The sequence below is a fragment of the Rhamphochromis longiceps genome, linkage group LG2, assembly GCF_057381845.1.
Source record: "Rhamphochromis longiceps isolate RC_006_pf linkage group LG2, R_longiceps_female_GT1.1, whole genome shotgun sequence".
Lineage (NCBI taxonomy): Eukaryota > Metazoa > Chordata > Actinopteri > Cichliformes > Cichlidae > Rhamphochromis > Rhamphochromis longiceps.
Genome location: NC_140558.1, coordinates 37,270,003 through 37,295,439, shown reverse-complemented (window position 1 = coordinate 37,295,439; position 25,437 = coordinate 37,270,003). Strand labels below are relative to the sequence as shown.

Here is a 25,437-nt window from a genome sequence, read left to right as displayed (position 1 = left end):
TCAATCACAATCATTTGCACACAGAGCATCTGTACAGGGCCTGTGTGGGCCCCTTGGGGCTCCAGGTGCAGGTGCAGCTACACCACCAGCACCCTCTGGCGCTGTTCCAGAGATGCGGTAGTAGGACTTAGTCTGATTCATTTTGAAAGACTCTCATAGTCAGACTCACAGAAACAATCAGAGGGACTGGGGCAGATTTCCCTAGCAGTTATTTTATCTGCTTAAAAAATGTTATTTTAGAGTGTGTCTGCTCTAATCTACCACTGTGTCATACTGTATATTTGACCCACACAGTGCAACCCTGAAAAACGTCTTGATTTCCATAATACTATTATTATGTTTTTAATGTCATCTCGTGAGACTGTGTACCCGAACACTGATGTTCTTAATCAATACATGAGTCCATCACAGTGAGCCATTGCTAACCAAACCTTGACACCCATCATGGCCACACAAACACCAAAAAAACCCAATTTTACCCTCACATTAGTAAAAGTCTAATCATAACATAAGTACTACTAAATTAATTATTTGGAAAAGTGTAAGTTGTGTTTTTCTGCCTGTGAGAACAAAACCGTTTACAATCAAAATCTCTGTGCAGGAGGCGCTAACAGAAACCAATCAGGAAATGAGCAAACGAACGTGCCGTGAAACTATCAGTTGCTAGGGAACAATGAGTATTCCCTGACCGATTGCAAGTGGTTACTGGACGTTACTGGCTGTTGCTGTTGAATTGATTTCTAACCCATATTCATGTAGGCCAAAAGACCGGTCAGTGACCTCATGGTTACCACTGGTATTTTGTATTCCAGACCAGTTGTTAAATGATTGCAGGAGGTTGCTGATTGTCGCTAAAAGAAAGACCTATATGGTCCTGCATCGGAAACCTTGTGATTGCAGCATAATTTGTATTGAAGATGCCAACTTGTCTGCAAACAGTTGCCAAGTGGTTGTGAAAGTACAATGCAAACTGCAAATGGACGATATTTGCCTTCAAAGTAAATGTTTGGCATTTTGAAACACATTGATGTAATAAGGTACAACTTTTATTTTGAATGCAAAGTGTTTCAGTCGAGTGTTTGCAGACCTGTCGGCGTCTTTAATGGAAACCATGAGCAGTTGCCAAGTTGCAATCTGATATGCAACCAAAGCAGCTATACCCGAGAACAACTGTCAATCGCCCACAATCAGTCGACTTATTAGATGACACACATTTATCGTAGAAACCAGAGGTTGTCAGAGGATCACCGACTGGTCTCTAGGCTTGTGTGGCTGAATTTGTGTAGACCCCTGAAGGTATTTATCCATAATAGATATTATAGCATCATCATAATCTAGCAACCATATATCAGCAGGCTTTAGCATTTATGCACTTGTAACACTTTATAAAACAGTTGATCATTCTAATTCAATTACATCTAATTTAGCAAATATTATTAAATACTTCATATGTCTAAATTGTCATGCTTACAGTGTCAGTATCACTTACATCATGTGATATGATAATTTATGAAGTCAAGTGTACTATAATTATGGAGTGTAGCAGTCTCTAGTAATGGTCGTACTTATATATTCCTTCTGTTTGTGCTCTAAATGAGGCAGTGGGACGTGATGCTGGATAATTATTGCTTAGCTATTTAAGTAGTCTGGTACTATAATAATGCTAACATTTGACATTTTATGCAGTTTTATTTATTTTTCCACATATAGTATAAGCAAAATATTAGGATAAAGGAAAGTGTACAATATTGTAAGTCCACTTGTGGATAGACGCGTTGTGTATGTTTGAAACATCCACATTTAGCAATCCAGTTCTATATATTCTTCCCCCTGTCTTAATACAACAGGGTAATGTTGACTGATTTATCATTCTCATTCTGTTTTATATTGTCATATAAAGGAGCTTGAACCTGACTTGAGAACCTGAAGTACAATACAGTTCAGTTCAGTTCATCCTGCTATATTTACAAAGATTACCCTTGATTTTATTGATCTACATCAGGGTGTTTCTTATTGTGTTTTTTTCCCTCCCATTTTTGTTGAAAATGTTCTTAAATAGAGGGAACTTATTACAATCAGGTTACTATTTTTTCTGTTTGTATTATGGCATTTGTAATAAGAAAAATTGAGTTATTCCTGCAGGAACTATTACTGTGTCTGTGTTAAATCACTGTAATTTATGGTGGATTTATCCCTCGTGGTATCTGTTTAACACCCCCGTTCAGGCAATTATTGTCTTAAGTAAAAGTAGGTTAAAGGATTAGCTGCATGTTCCCCTTCAAATATTAAAAAAACAAAAAAGTTGTAGCCACAAATGGCAAACAAAATGGCCCAGATTATACCAAAACAAATGATACACAATCATTTCAACTCACTGATATGTAGATTTAGCATGATTGATGAAATTGCTCTCTGCATAATAAAAATTGCATTAGCAGCTGCTTAATGCTTAATACTTAAAATCTGAATATTATCTATATTTACCAGTGCAATTTCTGCACCAATAATTGTTGGTTTGTTGTGCAATATTGTGGTCATTCTGCACTGGCTTAGCCAATCAATACTTAAATGCTCATCTCTGATTGTTTAGACCACAAAAAGCAAAACAAACCACTCTTCTTCTTCAGGCTTCCCTCAGTCTCATTGTACAGACTTTGCATTGCCTCCTGCGTGACACATTTGCATGTTGGTTATATTCAGAATGGGTTCCCTGTATGTTCATGCTAATAGCAGTGATGGCAAGCTCAGTAATTTTCTGAGAGCACTACTAAAGATGATATCAGCCTGTCAAGTCAGACAAAGCCTTGAGCCAGTATTATCTACTGTGCAATAATTTTAATCTAAAGGGGACCATAATTTATAAAAAATAACATTGTGCTGTATTACATAAGATTTGACACTAGTGAATGACACGAGAAACACGTGAGCAAAGTGTTTGCTGAGGTTATATATAAGAAGTTGGGAAGCTTTTCATAGACCTCTAGTATCGCCCCTGCTGGCCATTAGAAAAAATAATATTTAAGGCATTTCCACATTGGCCTCACTTTTCAGTAAGAGGCTACATCTCTTCAGTAGAGATTAAAATATAAAATATTGAATTTAGTAATTAAGCATTTATGGTATAAAATAGTGTAAAATGATAACAAATGGCTTTGTGCAAACTGGAAAAAGCCCAAATTTATGATTTACTTGCACAGTCTCACCAGAAGCAAGAAAGCAAAACTGGATCAACAGATGTTCTCTTAATTAATTCAAAGATCATTTTAGAATGATAAAATATAAATATTTTGCCAAGCATGCAATGCACTCTCTATGGTAAAGGCAAAAAAGAGCTTTCTCTGCATCATTTATCTTCGCCTGTTGTTAATGTTGCCTCACTGATTGCAGGCATTTGAATTTCTACTATAAAGTTGTTGAGGAAGTACGCGGGCTGTTGCCAGCCGTTATAGTAACTGTAGTCGGAGGAGGATTTACGACAAAAAAATGTAAAGTACCCTTAAATACTTCTACCCTTCAGCTGGCCATTTCCCCAATGCATTACTGCTCATTTGCATAAAGTTGAACTCTGGTCAACTTCCTCCGTTTCCAAGTAGCCTGAGAAACCTGCTCTTGTCACGCTTCATCTTATCATTAATTTAAAGTTACCAGTTCTTCATGTCATATCGCCACTGCAAGTGTGAACTATGGTAAGAATGCACAAGCAATTAGCAGTGTTGGGATCCTCACTTATAAATCTATGTTAACACTACATCAGTGCGTACAAATGCACATTTTGGAGTAAGGTGTTTGTTACACACAGGTGGGAACAAGACTTTGTGAAGCTTAAAAACATATTTCTAGTAAGTAAGGTTTGCCAAGAGGCCAAGGAAAGCCTATAAAGCAGCGTAAACACAGGTGCAAGAAAAGGAAACACAATAACACTATTTCTTTTAACCCAGTTTGCTTGCATTACTTGTTTAACTCAGTTTAGGTTATAGTCCACCTGTACTGATGCTCAGGGTGGAGCAGGACAAGTTAAAAAAATAGATTATTAACGATTACTTAATACAACAGTTGGAGTGTTTGTCATTAAAGGCAAATCCTCTTATGTTATTAATTACAAGATCAGATTGTTTTATGTTAAATTTGTCTTCCTCGGTTTAAAAGGTGATGGTAAAGAATCAAATCTGCATTTATCCTGCAACGTAGCTCAGGCTTTGTCCTCTCTGACACAGGGACAGCAGCAAACTGATTGACATTCTCAAGTGGTCCAAATAAATGATGGCTAGAAATTAAATGACTGAAAGCGCTATAATGGTGTTTAGGACAAGTGGGTAGGAGAGAGAGAGGCAAGCGGGAGAGGGAGGAATACACAAACAGGTTGCACTGGGGCCTGGGGAATAGGAGGGAGAAGCCAGGGAGAAAGGAGAAAAAAAACTAAAATAAGATGGAAGGCCATTTAAAGGAAAGACACACACTGGCAAAGCTGGTTTAACACAGGGCTACAAAGTAAATGTTACCCTGTTTTCATCATTATCATCATTACCTCCGATTTCTAACACAGTCCCACAGAGAGAGAGAAACATTCACACACACTCATAAACGCGCAGGTGATTAAACACAGTGAGCCAAACACAAAACGAGAGCCCATTGCCTCTCCTTAGTCTCACTCTTACAGCCAAATTCTTTCACCACCACCTCCTCTCTCTGGCCAGGTTTTAAGGCATGTAGCTCCTGTCCTTCACTGATGCATCAATCAGGCCTCTTTCTCCCCCTTTCTCTGATTACTTACCTCCCAAGAAAGAAGAAGAACTACACTCCATCTTGTTGTTTTATGTTCCCGGCAAATTTAGCCCTGTGTCTCCCTTCTCCACCCTCAGGTCTCTTTCACTTTGTCTCTGTCTCTCTCACTCACTCACCTCCATCATCCCCTCCCTCCCTCACGCTCTCTCCCCCCTCCTCCCCGAGCCTTTCCTCTGTCCCCTGACACCTCGCACTCCCCTCCTCCACCCCATTCTCCACTCCCTCCCTGTCAACCCTCCCTCCTCCCGTCTCTTTCCTTTTGTATGTAGTTGTATAACTTATCACCCTGATCCCTTTCGTGCGCGATAATTGGTGTGTCTCTGCAGCAGATGCCAGCGCGTGTTATTTGGCGGCTAAGCATTAGCTCTTCCAATTAGTCATCTAATACCAGTGAGAAAAAGAAACTCTTGGCCTCTGCGCTTTCAGCACCACAGGAGCAGAGAATTGTGTGTGTGTGTGTTTGTGTTTGCTCATGCAACAACTGTGGCCAGCTCGTGCACACACAGTTACACTGTATCCACATACGACCGGGCAGAGGGTACATGTGGGTTTTAACAGATGGCGAAACACTTTCCCTCGAGTATCGACATTACTCTCTCTCTTTCGCCCTTACTCCTTCTAATTAACTAGGTTTCAGTAACAAACCTTTGGGCTTTGCCATCACCATGGTTACCCAAACACTGACTGTCTGGATTTGTATATGTGTGTATCTGTGACTGCTTGAAAGGGTGGTGTATGCGCATGCACGTCTTGGTGTTCAAACCCCTTTTCCTCCTATGCTTCCACGTATGTGAGCGTGTGTGTGTCCACGTCTCTGCAACTGCGTGATTGTGCATGCACATGGGTATTTTGGTTGCTTTGATGCCTTTGTTCCCCCCACAAGGGAAAACAAAGGCATCAGACCAGAGGCTGGTTCAGACTCAAGCACCTATGTATCTACACAGAGAATAACAGGATTATATGGGATAACTGAAAATGTGTCAAAGATTTATACATTTATACATTTTTCATGTAAGACTATCTTAATAATTATATAATTCAATGAATAAAGATTACAAGTTGAGATTTTTTTTAAATGGTGAGATGAAATGAAAATCATTTTTGCATTTGTGACAGGAAGGTACAAGGTGAATTTGAATTTGAACTTGGCTCCCCTTCTTTGAAAGGCAAAAATAAAATGGAAATAGGATGTTGGAGTGCATATTTTACATCTTCAGCTACCTGGGCAGTCGGTACAGTGTAGCTCTCCATGCATTGCCCACGTGTCATATATTACCTACAAAATAGCAATTCTGTGATACTCGGTGTAGATAATTAATCAGCATCCTTGTATACTTGAAGAATAAGATAGCACTTTCCCTGCACTGTGGTGTCACAGTGTGCGTATATGTATTATTATTATTAGTCAGTTGGAATAATGTGTCTGATTAATGTGTCTGATCTAACTTGCTCTCTAATTTGCTTTCCCCTGCTGTCCACCACGTCCCCCCTTTGAAGTTCTTATGCTTCACTATAACTTAGTTAACTTCCATTGATGTTAATCTCATTTTATTTTGAAAGGCACCACCTTAAGGAATTGGTAGTGGGATCCATTTTTAGCATGGTCTCTGTGTTTTTAATAAAAGTGTTCATATTGCCAGAGTACTGAAAACGTATCTCAAAATGAAGTGATATGTAATATCACTTCATCTTTTCCTGCGCGCTGTTCCAAATATTTTGCCAAGAACGTTAACAGATACAGGTAGGTCCACAGGTTTTTGGCCAAATAATAAAAATAAAAAGATTAATTTTTACCCCAGTTACTTTCAAACCTCTGAAAAATCAGATATATGACAATGCCAGTGAGTGCAACACTTTTGTCACACTCCTTGCACTTCAGTCAGAAACTCATTGTATGATTTAAAAATGCACAGTGGTGGATTACAGAGAGAAAACTCAAGAAAAATATGCCACTGTCCACAAACTTATGGACCTAACTGAGCAGAGTATCCTGAGCCACAGATGAACTCCCGACTGCAGCTGGTAGTCCTTGTTCTGCTCTGAAGCCTCCGTGAGCTTGAGCATTTTAACCACTTTTCCACCTGCCACAGGTTCTCATTAGAGTGTCCCTGCAGCTTGCAATGGATCTCTGAGGCAGAACATGGGCTACTGTCACCAGCTGCAGTCAAAGACTGTCGATGGAGCTGAATGATATTGAAAACCTCCACATCAGTGATCTGACTAACGAGTCAGCCAGTCAGGAAAACACAAGGCAGGGAAGGCTGGGGCTAGCTAGGGGATTCTCCAATAGTGGACTGATCGTGGATGGAACCTTTTTCTTGGAGTCTTGATGCATTCAAGTTGATTCTGTTCATCTGGACGCTGGTTTGAGCGCGGAGTCAAGGAGGCCATTTACGTGAAAAGGGAAAGACCATCTCTGAATCGAGGAGGGGCCCTAAGGGTACATCTTTCGCCATCTTACAATGCTGTGATTGCAGAAATTCCCCAACTCTCTGTGAATGGTACTCATGGCCATTGATCAGTGGTCTTTGATCAGTGGGTTTTGGTCAGTGGTTGTTGATCAATGGTCATGCAAATTTGCATAATTAAGATTAAGGAACTGACCTCCCAGCCCATTGTTCCTTCAGTGGGCTGGTTTCAGTCATTATGCAAATGTACTGTTTATGAGATCGGGGAAACCTGCAGTCAGCTGAGACTGAAGAAGTCACTTGGATGAGTGACGAAACGTTTCTCCCACAAAACGCTACGTCCAGATGAACAGAATCAACTTTTGGAGACTTTTTCTTGGAGGTATTTAAATATGCTAAAATGAGTTGCCAGTTACACTCTGACTAGTCTGCCCCACTAAAGTCTCTATGTTGGGAAATTCTGCTTTGCAGCCGATACTGAAGCAGAGAAATATGCTATAACTTTGAAGGAAGGATAAGAAATCAGCCCCATATAAGTATTCAGCGTATTTTTCAGGTGGTGCAGTGAAGTAAAGGCTAATAAATAAACAAAACAAAACACTGCTATACTTTAAATATCTTTCAAATGAATTAGGTCATACAGAGTGTTGTCTGTTCATGTCTGAAGGCAGCAGTTTTTATACTGGTCATCAGCTTCCTCTGGGCTGCATCAGCCTGCCCCCACGATCTCTCTCCAAGAACTCTTTGTCTGCTTTTGTGTGTCTTTGTCATCTTGTAGCTTCACACACGAACAGTGACGGAAGAGGGAAGGGGAAAAAAAAAAAGAAGTGCTTGAAAGAAAAATACACATCCAGCCTACTCTTTTCCCTGTACGGACATAACTCGCTGCTATCTGAAATGGTAGTGACTGCCATCTTATTAGTACTTTTTTTTTTTTTTTTTTTTAAATTTCTCAAACAGACATTATCATGTGGGAGTAAGACATTTCTGTCAGCTCTAATAGAGCAGCCGACACAAATCTCAGCAATCTAAAACATCAGGTTTTAGTGTCATTCCCTCAGAAAGAAAGAGGACTTAGTGCACACAAATAACAGCCGTAGGGTTCCAGAGGGTAATGGAGTAATTAAACACGTTGTCATCGTTGCATTGTTTCTCTCGACTGCCGGAATTTCATTATCACTCTCTGTGTTTACTGTGTCTTATTGTGATTAATGGAAATGTTTGGACATTACCTGACACTGATGTAGCCAAGGCATGCGGCAGGAGAGGAGGTGAATAATTTGCTTCCAAAAATCGTTAAGTTACAACTGGTCCCATTTGACATGCCTAAACACTCTAAATCTGTTTTTACAGCTACTAATGCAGTCATTAGCGATGAAGTAGCAATGGGATTTGCACTTCTTTGATGACACTGGGTGTGTTTTGGATTCTATAGATTGACACATGGTGACACCTACCAGTTCAAACTTGTTTTTACTCGGTGGCTCAGCTGTTTAGCTTTCTGTCCTCCCAGAAAGCTAAACAGCTAAAGTTCTCTGGAGCTAAAGAGGTAAAGGATAAGAACAGAAAAACTATTTAAGAAGAATGCTTGCTATTGGCCAGATTAGTCCAGAATTATGTTGAATACAAAATTAAAATAGTTTTTTTAAAAATCTGTGATGGAAGAGTTTAAAAAAAATGTGGTCAACATGTCAGACCGGATACTTGTTTAAAACTCAGTTTCACAGTAATATGTATTCCACACTCATTCTGCAGTGCATGATTATTATTTGCTGTTAAACTATATCTGTCATCGTATCCACACTTGATGCAGACAAAGTAATATCTATAATTAGGTGTAATAGGGTTTGGTTCCCGTAACTGTCAGTGTCAGTTTCCTAGCAACCAATTTACCCATTACTAAAGTTAGACAGTCAGAAAGACGATTTTTAAAGTCTGTAAAATATCACGCTTTCATATGCTGAATTTATCAAATTACAATGTGTGAAACAAATCTCTCATAATGATGCTCATTTTGCCTTTTATTTGATAGCTGCAGATAGCCAACAGGAAATGTGGGAAAGACAGCAGGAAATGTGATGCAGTGAAAGGTACACCTGGTTGGGAGTTGACCTGGAACATTGTGCTGTTTTGCATTGCACTTTAAAGTTTTTGTTGACCCGCAGTGTTGTCGTCTCTTTGCTTTTGGCTACAGCTGGCAGATCTACAATGCAGTTGTGCTTTGGTGAAGATAGTACAGCATTTAGCTGCTATACAGTTAGGTAATTAACCATGGATTGGTTAGAGATTAAAACAAAGGTAACGTCAGTAAATATTGGTCTTGGATTCAAAAGGGTGGAAACGGACAAATTATAGGTGATTACTTTGCTCGGTAACTGCTCTGTGTCTTGCTAACAAGTTCACCAAATCAGCCTAAAACAAGTGCTGTAACAAGTTTCCACTGTGGGTAAACAAAATCAGTTATTCCAGCAAATCCTGATGTCACAGTCGGGCTCACCAGTTCACTTCAGCACCAGTAAAACACCGATAACTGTAGTTTTGGTCCAGTTCTCCCTGTCAGAGCTGCAGTCTGTCTCCTTCAGGCAGATTTGTTTTTCTTTAGAAAGGAAGCTTTTCACTACTCAGGAGTCCTGGCTTCAAATGGCCCGGGGCATGTTAGTCGACACAGACGAGTACTAACAAGACCTAGTGTGTGATATAAGCCTTATGTACAGCCTGCAGCTAATCAGCACATGATGAACGGGTGACTTAATGGAGACGATTTATCTGTCGGAGGTTTTCCATCTGAACGAGCTTTATTCAGGTTCATCATTCGATCTATCAGCTCTTAGACAAGCTGTGCACCTGAGACAGTTTCACACTGTCACATTAAACTCCTTTTTTTTCCTAAGAAGACTTGATAGAGAGTAGAGAGAGTCACTTTGGGAGATCTTAGTGAGACATATACAGGGAAGTGTGCTGTGTTTAAAGGGTGAAATTAAGTGGTATTTACAATTAATGAGGCAATGGGGGGTGGTGAAAACGGCGAAGACTAGAGAATCCTCGAGAAGGAAAGACATCTGTGGGATTTAGCTTCTCTTCCTCGCTCTCTTAAAAACCAGCTTGCTTCATGTACAGTCTCAGTGCGTACCCAGTTGGCACAATGCCTCCTGGCAAGGATTAGCTAAAATGAGAGCTGTCCCCTGTGTGTTCATACGTAACTTTGAAACTGTCCCTCGCAGAACGATTATGTGCTTATCAGATTATCCTAACATGTTCACAGCAACCAAAATAGGATGCATGAGCATAGGGGGAAAAAGAAGAAACTTGATTTGTATGAGTTTATGGTACGGTTTCCTGGAAGCGCTGCAGATGTCCTCAGGCTAACACTGCTGAGTCCACACGTTCATGGATATGCGGGTGAGAAAAACACTTGGGTATCACATATGTCAAAAGCAGCCACAGCCAGCATTATCACCCTGCCAGCAATTTACACTTACAAGCATGTGCAGTGACTTGATTCGAGTAGGGAATGATTTGGAGCATACTGGCCACTCATAGATACTAGTATTTATTCAGCATTTACCTTGCTGCAAAAAGAGCTCATTATATTCTTACTTTGTTTAAGTTACAGTCACCTCCTTGTTATCCAGGTTGGAAGTCGCTGTATGGTCTCCTTTTTCATAAGTGAAACACAAACTGAACCACATTACCTGTTTATTTTTTGTCACAGGGTAGCTTATTATTCTTTGGACTGTAGCCTCAGCGTGAGTTTATTTATTAGCTTCGCGGGCCGTGAAGTTACTCGTTCATATTGTGCTGTGCTTCTCAGCCCTCGCTGACGGGACTCCGAGCCTGCTGGTTCTCATTCTATCCGTCTAATCAGGGACCGAGTTACACCTGCGATGCCACGTGGATGCAATTAACTGACTGGCTGGGAAATAGTAGCAGCACTGTAAGCCCTGAAAACACAAACTGAGAGCCACTCGTGTGAAGAATTGCTGACACCAATAAACCTTCCCCCCCCCCCCCCCCCCCCCCCTTTTTTCCCCCCCCAGAAGGACAAATATCAAAACACCTTCCCCCCCCCCCCCCCCCCTTATTTTTCTATCTTCACCTAAATGAAGATTCATTTAAATATAGAACTAGGAATTAAAATTAGAATTACTGTTGAACAAGTAGCTGAATGAATTAATTCAAACTGAAGCTTGATACTCACTGTGATGACTGTGAGGTTGTTCAGATCACCAATCATGAGGTGAAGCATAAACCGATCAAAGACTCTTGTTTGCACACAGAAGCCTGTTTATAATGTCAGCAAAGCACTTGTGCAACACGTTAGCAATGTAGCTAGTCATGCTTGTGTTATTTTGTAACGTTTTTGGTTGTAGTATCAACTTGGTGTTAGATTTATGCACAAACTGTAACTCATTTGTAGTTTTTGAAGTTTCCAGTGTTACTTTAAAGGGTATTTCTTCATTTCTTAATAGCATTGTCATTATTGTACTAATGAAAATGGATATTATATGAGCTCTGTCTTACTGTCACTTTGAATGAAGATGTGCTGTACACTTCAATGCACTGAAATATCCGGTTCTTCCATTTCCAAACTTGTAGAATGAAAACTGAACCAGTCGTCCACAAGCAGGAAATGGAGACAGTTTGCCTTTAAAGTATCAGTTGCACCTCTTGAAACAAACAGCATTTAGGCAGGGTTATTGAAGAAAAAGCTCTCCTGCATTAATATACACTCATCACCCTCTTTATTAGATACAAGTTGCTAGAACTGGCTTGAACCTTGTTTTTCCTTCAGACCTGCCTTCATTCGTCATTAGAGCAGGGCGATATGACCAAAAATATTTATCTCGATATACATTTTAAATTTTGCTATAACGATATAACTGACGATATAATTGGCACTAGACAAAATACTTTACAACTCCACAACTTTATTAGTGCAAAAAACCCCATCAATGTATTTTCACTTAAACAAGCAGCTGTTTTTTATGTGCATTAAAGTTATATAAAAATTTAACAGTGCAAATGCAAAATCCTTGCTGACAGTTTAACCAAAAAGCATTTCCAGTGGAAACTGGCTGACATATCCTCAGCATAACCATGTATAATATCCACAAAACTTAAAAAGAGGTTATACACATAATACGGTAATATCATGTTGAAGCACAGTACGTATCACTCAGCGAGGCTCCTGCCTACGATAGCCGTAATGCTCCGACAATCCATCAAGTGGTGCAGGTTCGTAGCTTAGCAAAGTCGTACTAAAACATTTGACAGATTTCCGAGTGCCGTGTACGACATAAAATCATTTCGAGGTCAGTAAACACAACCAGAATTCATACATAAGGCACACGGGATTATAAGTTTTTTCAGAAAAATCAAAGGATTGATTTTAAGTGTGCTGTATTTTCCAAAAACATGGTAATATCGACGGCCCACTAGCATGCTCTACCAAAAATAGTGCTTTGTTGTGTATCTGACGGACGAAAGTTAAACCAGTTCCACACCACTGAAGTTGCAGCATTTTTACAAACCAATTCTGGTTCATCTGTTTCATTCAACAATCCGCTTTCGCCCTTCTCATTCTGCGCCGCCGCCATGCTTTTTCCGCCATGTGTGTATGAAAACAAAGGCACTGCGCATGCGTGTTTTACCCATAATCTATTGCGATATTTCATTTTCTTATCGTTGTCCAACATTATACCGGTATTACTGTGAACGGTATGATATGTTCCGGCCCTATTTGTCATGACATAGATCCAAAAAGATGCACAGCACTACACACTTGCTTCAGATTTGTTAGCTGCACATTCATGATACAAATCTCCCATTGTACCACAAATGAAAGCTCTATTGAATTGAGATCTGGTGATATGAGATTTGTGACATAGTGTGTTATCTTCTGGAAGTAGCCATCAGATGATGTGTGGTAAAGGAATGAACATGGTAAAAAGGGGCCCAAAACATGAAAATTCCCCCCACACCTACTACCAACCTGAACCGTTGATATAAGGCAGGACTACTGGTGTGCTTTGACGATGTTTACACCAAATTCTGACCTTACCATATGAATGTTGGCGCAGAAATATTGACTCATCAGATCAGGCAACATTTTTTCAGTCTTCTCTTGACCAGCTTTGGTGAGCCTGTGCAAACTGTGCCCTCAGTTTTCCTGTTCTTGGCACATCCCACTTTTCAGTTATTTATTTGTAAAAAATGTTTGGAATCATGTATGATTTTCGTTCCACTGCTCACGTGTACACCACTTTGTGTTGGTTTTTCACGTGGAATTCCAATAAAATTGATTCATGTTTGTGGCTGTAATGTGACAAAATGTGGGAAAGTTCAAGGGGGCTGAATACTTTTGCAAGCCACTGTAAGTGGCTATTGTAGCTCATCTGTTTCAAGGTTTGATGTTAATAGATGCTCTACTGCATCTTCCTTCCCTATTCTGATGCTCAGTTTGAACTTCAAAAGGTTATCTTGACCATATCTACATGCCCTAAATGCACTGATTTTTCTGCCATGTGATTGGCTAATTAGATATTTGTATTAATGAGCAGTTGATCAGTTGTTCCTAATGAAGTGCGTAGTGAATGTACATTTTCATTAGGACCAGTTGGACACTAAAGTAGGAAATGTCTCCATGAAATGTACTACTGTGCACAGAATATGTTCTAAAGCCAAAATGAGGTGTTTCAAATCATAGTGAAAAGTTATGCAGAGGTAAGGCAGAGAAAGCAAGTGTTAAAACTACTTCCTGTTGGATGAGGTGCCATCAAATGTATTGTTTGTTTGGGCTTCAGTTTGACATTTAGGGGTAATCGGTTTACAATTAAAATAACTGAATAATCATAATGGGAAAAAATGAAATTTGCTCATTGTAGTAATTGGAGTTTTATATCACCTGGATGTAATGAGAACGTGATTGCACTATTCATCACAGACCTGTGTAACATTTTATATTAGATGTGATGAGGGCTGCAACTCATGGGTATTTTTGTTATTGATCTGTTCAGGTATTTATTCAGTTTAACAAATAGCAATCACAGGTTGGTATGGTCCAAAAAATTAAAAGACATCTTCTTGTTCTTATTTCAGTCCAACCCTCAAATATTATTTGCAGTTTAAAATAGAAATCTAATAGCTAAGTGTAATACTTAGCTGTTTATCTGGCTAAATACATAGCCATAAATTGAAAAGACATTCTCGCCATATATACACTACAGACATTTTTGCTTAATTTAATTAGTTTTGTGTCCTCCGACTTTTTAATTATTGCTTGCTGTGACAGTTTAAGCCTTATTAATTACGCTTCAGTTGTATTCACAATCATTTCTTTTTTCTTGTCTCTCTTTTAGCCAACAACACTCTGCTCGGTGGAGGTGGAGGTAAGTTACCACCTGTCTGATCCTTTGGTCGTCTATGTTTGTGTGCCTGCCAAGATACGTGCAGGCCTCAGCTGTTATTAATGGCATGGCTTTGTGGTGCAAATGGTCGTCTGTGGAAACCAAATAATTTAAAATTGTCGCACTTCTTTTAATCAGATGATGCAGTGCAATTTACGAGCCAAAAAGAGCGAGCGAGCGTGCGTGCGTGTGTGTTGGTGTACGTGTTTGCGAGTGTTTTATGCCCCATGTGTGGTGTCTGTCTATATTTTTCTTTGTGTAAGGTAGCAGGTAGCTCTTTGTTGTGGCAGGTGTTCAAGGTGCTTTTGCATGCAGCTCGTGAGGGTGTGTGCCTATGTCTGTGTGTGTGTCTGTGCTTTTTACGTGTTTGCAGGTGTGAAGTCAATAGTTCGTAATTTATGGGTGTGGAGTGCTGTGGAAATAAACATTTTTCAGTGTATTGTTGACTCAGTGCTTTGCTGCGGGTGTGTGATGTTTGACGTCCGTGGGTAATCGATACTTGCAATAAATCTGTATTGCTAATGCAGTAGCCAGATTCACTAAAACATGTGCGCATGCACCTTACTCAACTTGTGTGTGTGTGTGTGTTTGTTAATGCTTGCAAATTTGGGTGCTGGTGCATTTGCCTGTGGTCGTTTTCTTTGTCTTCATTTGGCCAAACAGCTTTAGCCTTTCAGCCCGGCTCGCTCACACTGCCGTTTTTAACCTTCCTATTTGTATGTTAGTCTGCATGCAGCCTTTTTCTTTGCAGTCTCTGTGGTGAAGTATCAAGTGGTGCACCTGCATGTCTGTATATTCGCGTGTATGTGCATTCGTATGTCAGCTTACAACCGTGCATCTGCTTGCCTGAAATGATCTACTGAAGTCCTGAGTGTCCATATGCACACATACACGACACACACACACACACACACACACGGGCTCCACCTTAACTGATAAACACCAGCTGAGGCTCAAGCCACAAAAATGGATGCCACACTCTTCCTGTTGCCACACACACACACACATGCAGTCAAGCACCTCGAGATCTACAGCGTCGTTTGATGTTGTCCTGAGGTCTCTGATGGCTTTACAAAGACAGATGGTTTCTAGAGAGCCCTCGAACATGTGAATGCGTCACACTGGGTGCATTAGTGCCCGTGTAAAGCATGTTTATGTTGATCACTGTGGTTTAGTTAATGTTTTTATTCAGTTAAATTTAACCACAGCAGCTGTTTTCATTGTAAACATTTCCACCGACCAGCTGAACGAGCCAACATTAAGAGCCACCATCTGAATCTGTCTATTCTCTCTTTCTGTGCCACTCTGCACCATTTCCCCCCCCTTGCTCAGTTGATTTCCCTCATTTCTTATTGTATGTATTTTTCTGTCTCCATCTCCCTTTTCAGCTCTGTCCTTTGGGGTTTGCTAAGGCAGATAGAGCCTGGAGTAGGTGTTAATTAGAGATAGGTAAGGGTAGTGACAAGAGGAAGAATGGAACAAACAAGAGAGAGGGAGGGAAACGATGCTTAGAGAAAGAAGACGAGAAAGACGAGAGCGATGACGGCCACTTGGGATCGACAGATGCAAGCGGAGGGCCAAGTGGGGAAAAAACACACACACAAAAATCATTTACTATACATCTACATTTGCCAGGATCACACTCTGCACTGAGTAACCATGCATTCATTCATTCAGCTTTAGTGAGTTGTTTTTTCCATCAAAGGTGAGGCAACAAAAGGTCTTTACGGTTCTTTACCTCTCAGTCTCAAGGGTACCTGGGTAAATGTCATTCAGTTAGATCAAACGCACACCTGTCGACATTGTTTTTCTCACTTCAATCTGGAGGAGTGCTGAGCTGATGCAGTGCATCAACAACAAACTCAAGGGCAGGAAATTAACCTTTTTTTATGTCCACTGGCTGCTGTTGCTCATTTATTCCTGAGCTTATCTGCTATTTCAACATTTCACTGCTTTGATTGATTTTCTAAATGGAACAGAAAGCCAAGATGATAGAGGTTTAGTCAGCCAGACAGTTACCATTATCTTTGTATAAACATTTATTCATGTAGACATGAACATATATCAGTTTAATCTCTGAATGGATGCTGTTAAAATTGTTAGAGCCAACACAGATTCTTCTTCTAGGTCACCATATGTCAGTGCGTACCTTTGGGATGAATGGCACGCTAAAGTGTTTTTTCACTGGCATGTGGCCTCCAAGAAGTATCAGCTTTCACTGATACAGCGTGCAGCTGTTTTCTGCATTTCAAGACATTGTAAACAATCTTTAAGGATGAAAACTACAGTTTCCTTATTCATTTAGCAGGGTAGCCATGGGGTTTTAAGTGCAGTTTAACACATAAGTCAGCAGTTCGTGAACAGTGTTGTCACTCAACAGTAATTTCATAGCTTTGATACTATATTTTCAGAGCATTTTCATTCCATGGGGGGAATTTATTTCCTTATCTATGAGCATTCTGCCTTCTTTCTGATTTCAACTGCACACCTGTGAAGTTTCCCGACTGGACTGTACACCTTTATGCTCACCGTTGTGGCCCTTTTGAACAGCGACAAATACTGAAAGTGACTTTAATCACTGTATCACTTTGCTTCCTGTTATAATTTTTTCCACTTCTGTATCAGTGATAATGCAGAGGATTTTTTTTGAGTGGGGACATCTGTTGTTCAGGAGGAGACTGCCGCAAGTCCAGGAAACATTGAGTGCCAGTATGAATGGTGACCAAGCTGTGACGACGACACAGCGGGCATGCAACACAATAAATTACCTTAAAAGGGGATTTAGGTGATGTAGGAGAGACGAGCCGTGATGTAGTGACAAGATTATATAGCTTTAAAATTATATAGCACTCTTCTATATATTTGAGCATTCAGAACAACTTGTATTGCATGGCACACTGGCTTCCTTTTTCAGCTCTGAAGATTGCACGTTGGTCACCCACCACACTTCTATTACAATAAGCAGTAAAGAAAATTGGTATCACAAGAACCAAACCCCTGAAACGAAGTTTGTGAACCCAGACGCAGGTTGCCTGGTTGGTAATTTTCCTGTTACATGCAGAGCAATCACAGAAGCCAGCAAAAAAACACTTTTCAAGTAAAAATCGTCTATGAGCAAAATATTAAGATAGAAATTGAGATCTGGAATTCAGCTTTAAGCACTTGTCAAACCAAATCATGTGATCATACATTCAAAACCCTCACTTGCTGTGATGTTCCGGTTTCATAATAACAAGTTACTGATCAAACAGAGACACAGTTACAGACACACAGACAGTTGCTGTCAGAGATCCTGCTCTGGGTCTGTAGGGACAGATTGCACAGGATGTGAGCCAGCCACAAAGACACTGCCGGCTTATGATTGGTTTAGGTTTTAAGACAGTGCACAATAGATGAGCACAGTCCCAATTAAAATTTCATCCACTTGCATTTTTTCATTTCGATGGGGAAACACGAAAGAAAATGTTGCACAGCTAAAAAATTCAGGCTGAAATTGCATGAGATGACATCTGTAATCAATCCTCAAGAACAACGATGGAGTTTGAAACCCGGTACTGGAAGTCTCTCGGCTCTCGTCCTTGTGTGTCTGCAGCCCTTTTTGGGTTTTTTTTTTTTGCTTTCTCCTTGTCTGGATGGGGAGAAAAATACAGGCGGAGAAGAATAGGCATGTCTGCTTGGCTTTCAGAACAAATGAACAGGAGAGCATGTATTGTGAATGAAGGGAGAGAATTTTGGAGCATGGAGATGAGACTAGAGACAAAGAGCACTTAGTGTACCTTCCGCATGCAGACAGTGCTGTCAGCCGCATACATAAATTCATCTGTTTCACTGCTGTTAGCAACACTCATATATGCGTGTGCGTGCGTGCGTGTCTGTGTGCGCAAGAGTTCACGGTAGTAACACTTAACAGGTTGCGCTGCATTTGTTTGTGAGTTCAAGTTTGCACATATACACAGGTGCCTATACAGAATCGTAGGAGAGGCAGCGTGCGTGTTTGTGCGTCCATCCACCACCAGAACCATCCTTAATGTTGCCTTGGCAACAAGCTGACTGAAGTAAATGAGTGTCCCGGCTCTGCTGAGGGATTGTGGGAAAGCAATATGCCAGCGTTCCGCCCCATTAGTTTGACAGACAGCCTGTTTGGCCTATAAGAGGTCAGCTGGCAAGGGCAATCGTATTAGTATTCCATAGGAGAGACTTCAGGATTGGTTTTACTCTTATGCCAAGCTACCAATGAGTGTGTGTTTTCTTATGTGTGGATGTGTTTGTTGAGGGTGGGCGGTTTGAGGTAAAGCTTGTCGTGGCACAGAACAATAGCAGAGAATGTGTGTGTGTGTGTGTGTGCGAGTGTGTGTGTTTGTTTTTGTGCCCTGCTGGAGGTTGCAGGCTCCGCGCCAGATAAGCATATCGCCAATTATCACTTCACAGTCCCCCTACATCCCTCTCTCCCCCAGAGTCAGTCAATACAGAGCCTGCGAGGGAGATGTGATAACACCTAAACTGGTCAGCCGCCTGTTTAACAGGGTAAAGAAGCCAAAACACTAATTTCAGTCCTTCCTGTATTCATCCATGCATTGCATCCTTTTAATCTATTCCTCTCTGGAACCCTGCTTAACATTCATCTCTCCCTTCTTTGTTTTTAGTCTCACCCACTCTTTTCACCTACACACCTTTTATTTATTTATTTGTTTTACACTTGATCCCCTTCCAAAGCCATTTCTTTTTGTCCAACTGTGCTCTTCAGTCTCCCGTCTCGTCGTTCTCTGTCTGTGTGTGAGTGTCTCTCCATTCCCCATTGTTTTTATTTATTTATTTATTTATTTTTTTGTTTGTGCACTCCATCTCTGATTCCCCAAAAGACCGAGCTTCAATAGCAGAAAACGGTGAAGTGATATTTAGTATGATAATCAAGGCTAAATTATGAATTTTGCATGATTTTTTTTTTTAGGATGAAAATTAATTTGGCATATTTCATGTTTTGTGTGTTTTTGTGTGTCTAGTGATATAAATGTGTTCCCTGGTTATTGTGTTATAATCGGTTGATGTCTATTGGTTGCATTAGGTGTAGCCAATTAAGACTAATGGTCGAGTAGTTCACATGCTTCATTTGCACAGAGTCAGTGGAGTATGAACAACAAGTATCCTTTGACACCAAACTCATTGCTCGTTTTAAATGACTCGGTGTCTAAGTGGCTTATAAAGACCTGATATTGGTGGTATTTTTTATTAAGGCAATGTCAGTTTGACTTTTTTTGCTTCCCAAGAAAAGTGATTTTCATTTGTGATGAATTTATTTATTTTTTACATTCATAAGCATAAACAATACAGACAAACAGCCTTTACAAAATCCAGTTCCTATGCAATAAAAGACCAAAAGGAAATCAACAGAAACATATAAATTACATAAATCAATTAGAGTGAGGCTTCAGACTGCTGGAATATTATTGTTGTGTCTGAAATCCCTGCCTTGTACTAGAATTGTACTAGAGAAGACAGTATCACGACCAAAATGTTTGCAATAAATTCAGTCAGATTAATAATAATATTGGGAAGATGAGAAGTTCAGTCATTCAAGAGGCTCAGAGTAGCGCCACTACTCCTCTATGTCAAAAGGAGCCAGTTGAGGTGGTTCGGGCATCTTATTGGGGTGCCTCTTGGCCGCCTCCTGGGTGTTCCTGGCATGTACCACTAGAAGGACCCCCCGGGCCAGGCCCAGGACATGCTGAAAAGATGTATTTCTTGACTGACCTGGAAATGCCTCAGTGTTATTGTAGAGAGACACATAACAGACAAGTTGTACTCTTCAGCATAGACTGACTAAGACTGATTTCAAGGTATTGGCAGTCTGCCTGCGTTTATAAAGTAGGCAGCAAAGGTAAGGAATAATTGCTAATCTGTCTGAGAGTGGCTGCATCAGATTGGAGATCTGTGCAACTGCCTCGTGATCAAAAGTGGTTAGCCAGAAATTGAGGGTGTTACAAACTTAATCTCTGGGGAAGTTTGTTACTAGAACTACTTGCAATTGGTCTCTTACAGCAAGAAATTTCAGTGCAGTCACTGAGCAAACACTGGTTATTATTTTTGAACCCCCTACTGGCAAGGATGCTTCCATGCTATTGTTACTCTGTATTGGGACTGAGCCATGAGCAACTCAGGTTCAAGTGCTGTAAAAGTTACAAGTTAATGTAGTTAGAATCAAACGCATCAAGTCCCTAGAAATAAAGGAGGTCATGAAATTCACATTGATCTATCCTGGGTCCTATATTCAGATCAGTTAAAGACAGCAGTCATGAAAAGTTTTATTTTCAACATCAGTAGAAGTGGTTGCAGCCTGCTTACATCATAAATCTTACTGACATCTGATATTTTCTGGAAATCAATAACAAGCCTCCTAAAAGAGCAACAATAGAGAGCAAGAGCTCCACGGTGAAAATAGACAGTAAAAAAAAGTGAAACCTCACAATTCTCTCCCAAGTGCTTCTCTTATAACACTCATTGTTTTCCAACTGTGTATGTGTGTGTCAAAGAACGGCATGTTTCAGTATGAGGGCGTACAAAATTACAGGCATACTTTATAGTACTTGTGGTGAGTAGAAAAAACTTCCTACCAGCTCCTCTGATTATTAATCGTGTATAAAAAGTTATAAAGTAACCCTTAGCTATTAAACAACAATGGATGTTAAAAAGTTTTAGAAAAAACTTTTAATAGCTAACTTGATCAACAGGAAGAATACATTATAAATGTGAAAGAAGCCATTTCTGTTGTGATAAAGTCAACACCTGCGCTGTAATGACATTTCTCTGGTGGCCTGCTGAGGCTAATCTACCGAACACCTCGTCACCATATCAAAAACCACTCATTACATTACATAATGGCACCTAACAGGCTCACCGTTAAATAGGTTATTATTGCACTTGATCACACTAACATTAGTCTGTTATGCTGGTAATTCATCTTTAGGTAGGCATAGATTTCTGCATCAAATTGCAAAGAATAGGCAATAGTTTTGTTTTGTTTTTAAATAAAACTTAAAAGCACTCATTACAGCTTGCTGGTTGTACTAGAGGAAGTCATTAGACTTTATTCCTTGGGGACTATAAATGAACAAGTTGTTCTCACCCCCAGATTTTCATGTACTGAAACTTGACCACAACCTTTTGGCTTTAGATTGCGCTGTTCTGGCTACCCATCCAGCTTCATTTTCAACCTGCGGTGCAGTCCAGTCCAGTTCAGTACATCTGAGCAACTGCTGTCATCACTGCTGGACATGGGTAACCATGACAGCCATGAAACTAGCAGAGAAGTTTGTTGTAGATGTGAAAAGTTCTTGTTACTGCTACATGGATTGATATTTATATAGCGTTTTATAGCTTAACAGAGCAGTCAAAGCACTTTTTAAATACAATCCACATTCACCCTTTCACACATTCATACAGCATCTTATTTTATACTTTCAATAACTTTCTAACTACCTTACACACTCACACTCCAGTGTATCGCAGGCTTTTGGGGGTTCAGTATCTTTCAACATGTGGGCTGAAGGAGCCAGGGATTGACCCGCTGACCTTCCCATTGGTAGATTACATCCTCTACAGTAGATACTAGCTGTCCTCCTTTGTTAGGCGAGAAACTCAAATCAAACATTAGCCATAGTTGTTGTTTAGTCTGCGTATTGTTAGATGTCTGGAGGTCCGCATGTCTAATCTGCTACCATAAGAAATTGCAACAATGTTGGAAATAAAAAAGCATATTTATGCACGTTTCGTGTGTTAGAGTCATGACTTTCAGTGAGGAGGAAGAGGGTGACATTTGATCCAGATACAGGTTGCATGGTCTCTTCCACCTGTGCTTTCATTTCTTTGATCAAGGAGACTCCTTCTTAGATTATAAAACTTAGGTATTTTCCTTCTTCATATCTTGAGTTTGAAGGTGCAGACAAAAATTTAAAATTGCCTCCGCTGCAAATGAACAGTTGGTATGATGCTCCATTTCTGAAGGAAAAGACTTTTTCGCCGTTTATTTCTGAATACCGTATATTTTTTTTCTCTGTGAAATAACCTCAAAAAACAACTACCTTTACCCTTAAAATATGACAAAATTTGATCTGTACCCTGCCTCTTTCCCTGTGACAGCTGGAATAGGCTCCAGCACCCCCCACAACCCTGAAAAGGATAAGCGGCAGCGAATGGATGGATAAATGAATGGGTCTCAGTGAGAATCGGCTGGTGTGAAATGCGTGGCAATACATCCAATAGTTGTTCAGATATCACATTGTGAAGTGAGTTGACCACTTGGCAGCTGTTATAGCTCACCAAAACCACAAGTACATTATAGATGCTGGTCTCAAATTATATGTGTGGAATACTAGTATAATACTAATAGTGGTGGAAACTCATAGAAAACACATGCAAGACAATTCTTTTGTTCGCCTTTCTACTATTTTTAAAAAAAGGCAAATATTTCTGGCAGAAAAATGATTTTGGTTTAGAAACTCAACAAATCCACTCATATTGTTTTCTAGAGCGATATTGGTGCCCATAAGCGACTCTTACATAGCCGTCTGCATTGACAAGGTACTGCTGGTGCCGCTTTGCTTCAAGCACATCTTTCATTTGCTTCCCCCTCTGCTCATGAGTTCCCCCCCTTCATATTTCTGGCACCATTCAAGTGACAGAACAGTGTCTGAATCTACTCAGTAGCATGCAGTGCTCATGCTGGGCTATTACACTGGCTCCCATGGAGTCAGAAGTTACTGTAGACTGAAAGAAAGCTAACATGGTCTGTGTTCAGTGAGTGCAGTGACAGGGATAGCTTGTCTGTGTTAAAGAGGTGGGAGTCATGGAGTGGTTAAATAGGTGTATGGATATTTATTAACCATACTCACCAGGTTCAGGTTCTTTTGTCTGCCTCCTATCATCTCCATTTAGCAAGGAGCAATCTAATTTAAACATGATAATATCAAAGCTGCCTTTTGCTAAATGGAAAAAGCAACTCATGTGAAAGAAAATATGTTGAGCATGACATTAAAATGATCTTATTTGGAGCTAAAAGGACAGGAAGTGCTGGTTTCTGGGATTAAAAAGTCATCTTTTGTGTGTCTCCGTGGGCGTGTTTCTTTCCTCTTTGGTTTTTTTGTGTCCCTGTGTGACTCGCCACATAAGAATGTGATTGGTCACTTCATAGAAAGGCTTTAGATCTGGGGACTTGAACTCAGAAGGCCTGCGCAGTCATTCATCCATGCCAGTAATAGGCTAACACCTTAGCACCGGGGATCTAAAATCAGATTTCGGCAGCCCCCTTGGCCCTGCGCCTGATGTAAGGGGTCATTGTAACAAGCGGAAATCAGCAGTTCGCCATCCTTTGTAGTCACATTAAACTCCCAAATTAAATGTATTCCAAACAGTGTTTCTGTGCCAGGACACGTGTTCCTTAATTTTGGCATTCAGCTGTATTTAAAGCTGTATGTGCACCCATGCATATGTGCTCTAGAGTGTGTAGCTGCATGTGTGTGTGCAAGCCTCAGTGTGGATGTTTTTCAGCTCCATTCGCAAGCTTGTATTACAGCTGTGTAAGAGTGAGGGCAGGGCAGTACTTGGGTCAAAAAGCACTGCTGTAGCTCAAGGCTATGCAGTCCACTCATAAAGACTGGAGGGGAAAAGGCCAGTTTGCACTAGTAGGCACACAGAGAGGCACATACACATTTGTGTATCTGTCAAACATGCAGCAACGAATGGAAAAAAAAAAGGTATTGTTGGTTTAATTTCCAAGTCAGTTCCTTTTCTTTTTTTTATGTTGTTTTTCTTGCTTGTTTCTTTTTCTCCCTCCAGACTATTTTTACATCTGCTACTCTTGCTTATTCCCCTCCTCCCCTTCTCTCCTTTCCATCTCTCTGTCTTATCACACTTGTTCTCTCTTTCAGAGTTGGCCTGCTTCAAAGTTGGTGTGCAGCGTATTTTTGTGTCACCTCAAGGACTCATCACACACACGCCACACGTACACTTGAAAATACACTCATAAATACAGTGTCCACAGCTGCACATATGCTTTGACAAGGATATACACACACAATATATCACTCACATGCGCATACACACATATCTAAGCTAGTTTCTGAGCACCCTGAGGAGGTAGCCACTGTTCAGAACTTGTTTGTCACACCCTCGCACTTGTGCTTCGCTCACAGCGTGGCCCAGTTCAACATGGCACAGCATGACATGGCACACCACGGCTCAGCGCCGCATGCGATATGCCAACTTAACACAATAATGTTCAGATAACACCAGACCCCTGCCTGGAGCGCCTCAGTTTGGCGAAACACACCGCTGTAACAGCTGGTCTGTACGCAGAGAGACAGATAAGAACCACAGGCCAATGTGCTGAGCTCTGGCATATGGATTGATGCTATTGAACTATTTTGAACCAGTGCTGACAAGTGTCACAGTGCTGTGACGAATCCATTTCTGACATGTGCCTGATTCTGGGTTGATTTAGAATCCAAACTTTAGATTTAATATTCTAGAAAAACGACATGTTGCTCATACACGACGACCAAAGATTAATTGAATTAAAGGGATGCTTTTCATTAACACACATGAACATGTTTAAATGTCTACATATTTACTGGCAACCTATCCAGGATGTACTAGTCCTTTCAGCAATATGCCAGCTTAACACAGATAACACCAGGCCCCCGCCTGGAGCCACTCAGTTTAGCGAAACACACCGCCGTAACGTCTGGTCTGTACACAGAGAGACAGATAAGAACCAGACCTATGTGTTGAGCTCTGGCATATGGACTGATGATATTAAACTATTTTGAACAAGTGCTGACAACTATCAT

General features: G+C 40.5%; 2 protein-coding genes across 4 annotated transcripts in view; one reads left to right on the top strand and one right to left on the bottom strand.

The window, feature by feature from the left end:
• flrt1b (fibronectin leucine rich transmembrane protein 1b) overlaps positions 1-4,864 on the bottom strand; it is a 38,333-nt gene extending 33,469 nt beyond the window's left edge. Inside the window, exon 1 of the mRNA XM_085426830.1 lies at positions 4,772-4,864. The gene's annotated coding sequence lies outside the window, so the exon portion shown is untranslated. The remainder of the gene's footprint in view (positions 1-4,771) is intronic.
• macrod1 (mono-ADP ribosylhydrolase 1) overlaps positions 1-25,437 on the top strand; it is a 147,508-nt gene that overhangs the window by 67,823 nt on the left and 54,248 nt on the right. For all 3 annotated transcript variants that reach the window (XM_085426842.1, XM_085426847.1, XM_085426851.1), the window contains exon 4: positions 14,549-14,578. In XM_085426842.1, the coding sequence (XP_085282968.1) occupies positions 14,549-14,578 (30 nt within the window). The remainder of the gene's footprint in view (positions 1-14,548; positions 14,579-25,437) is intronic.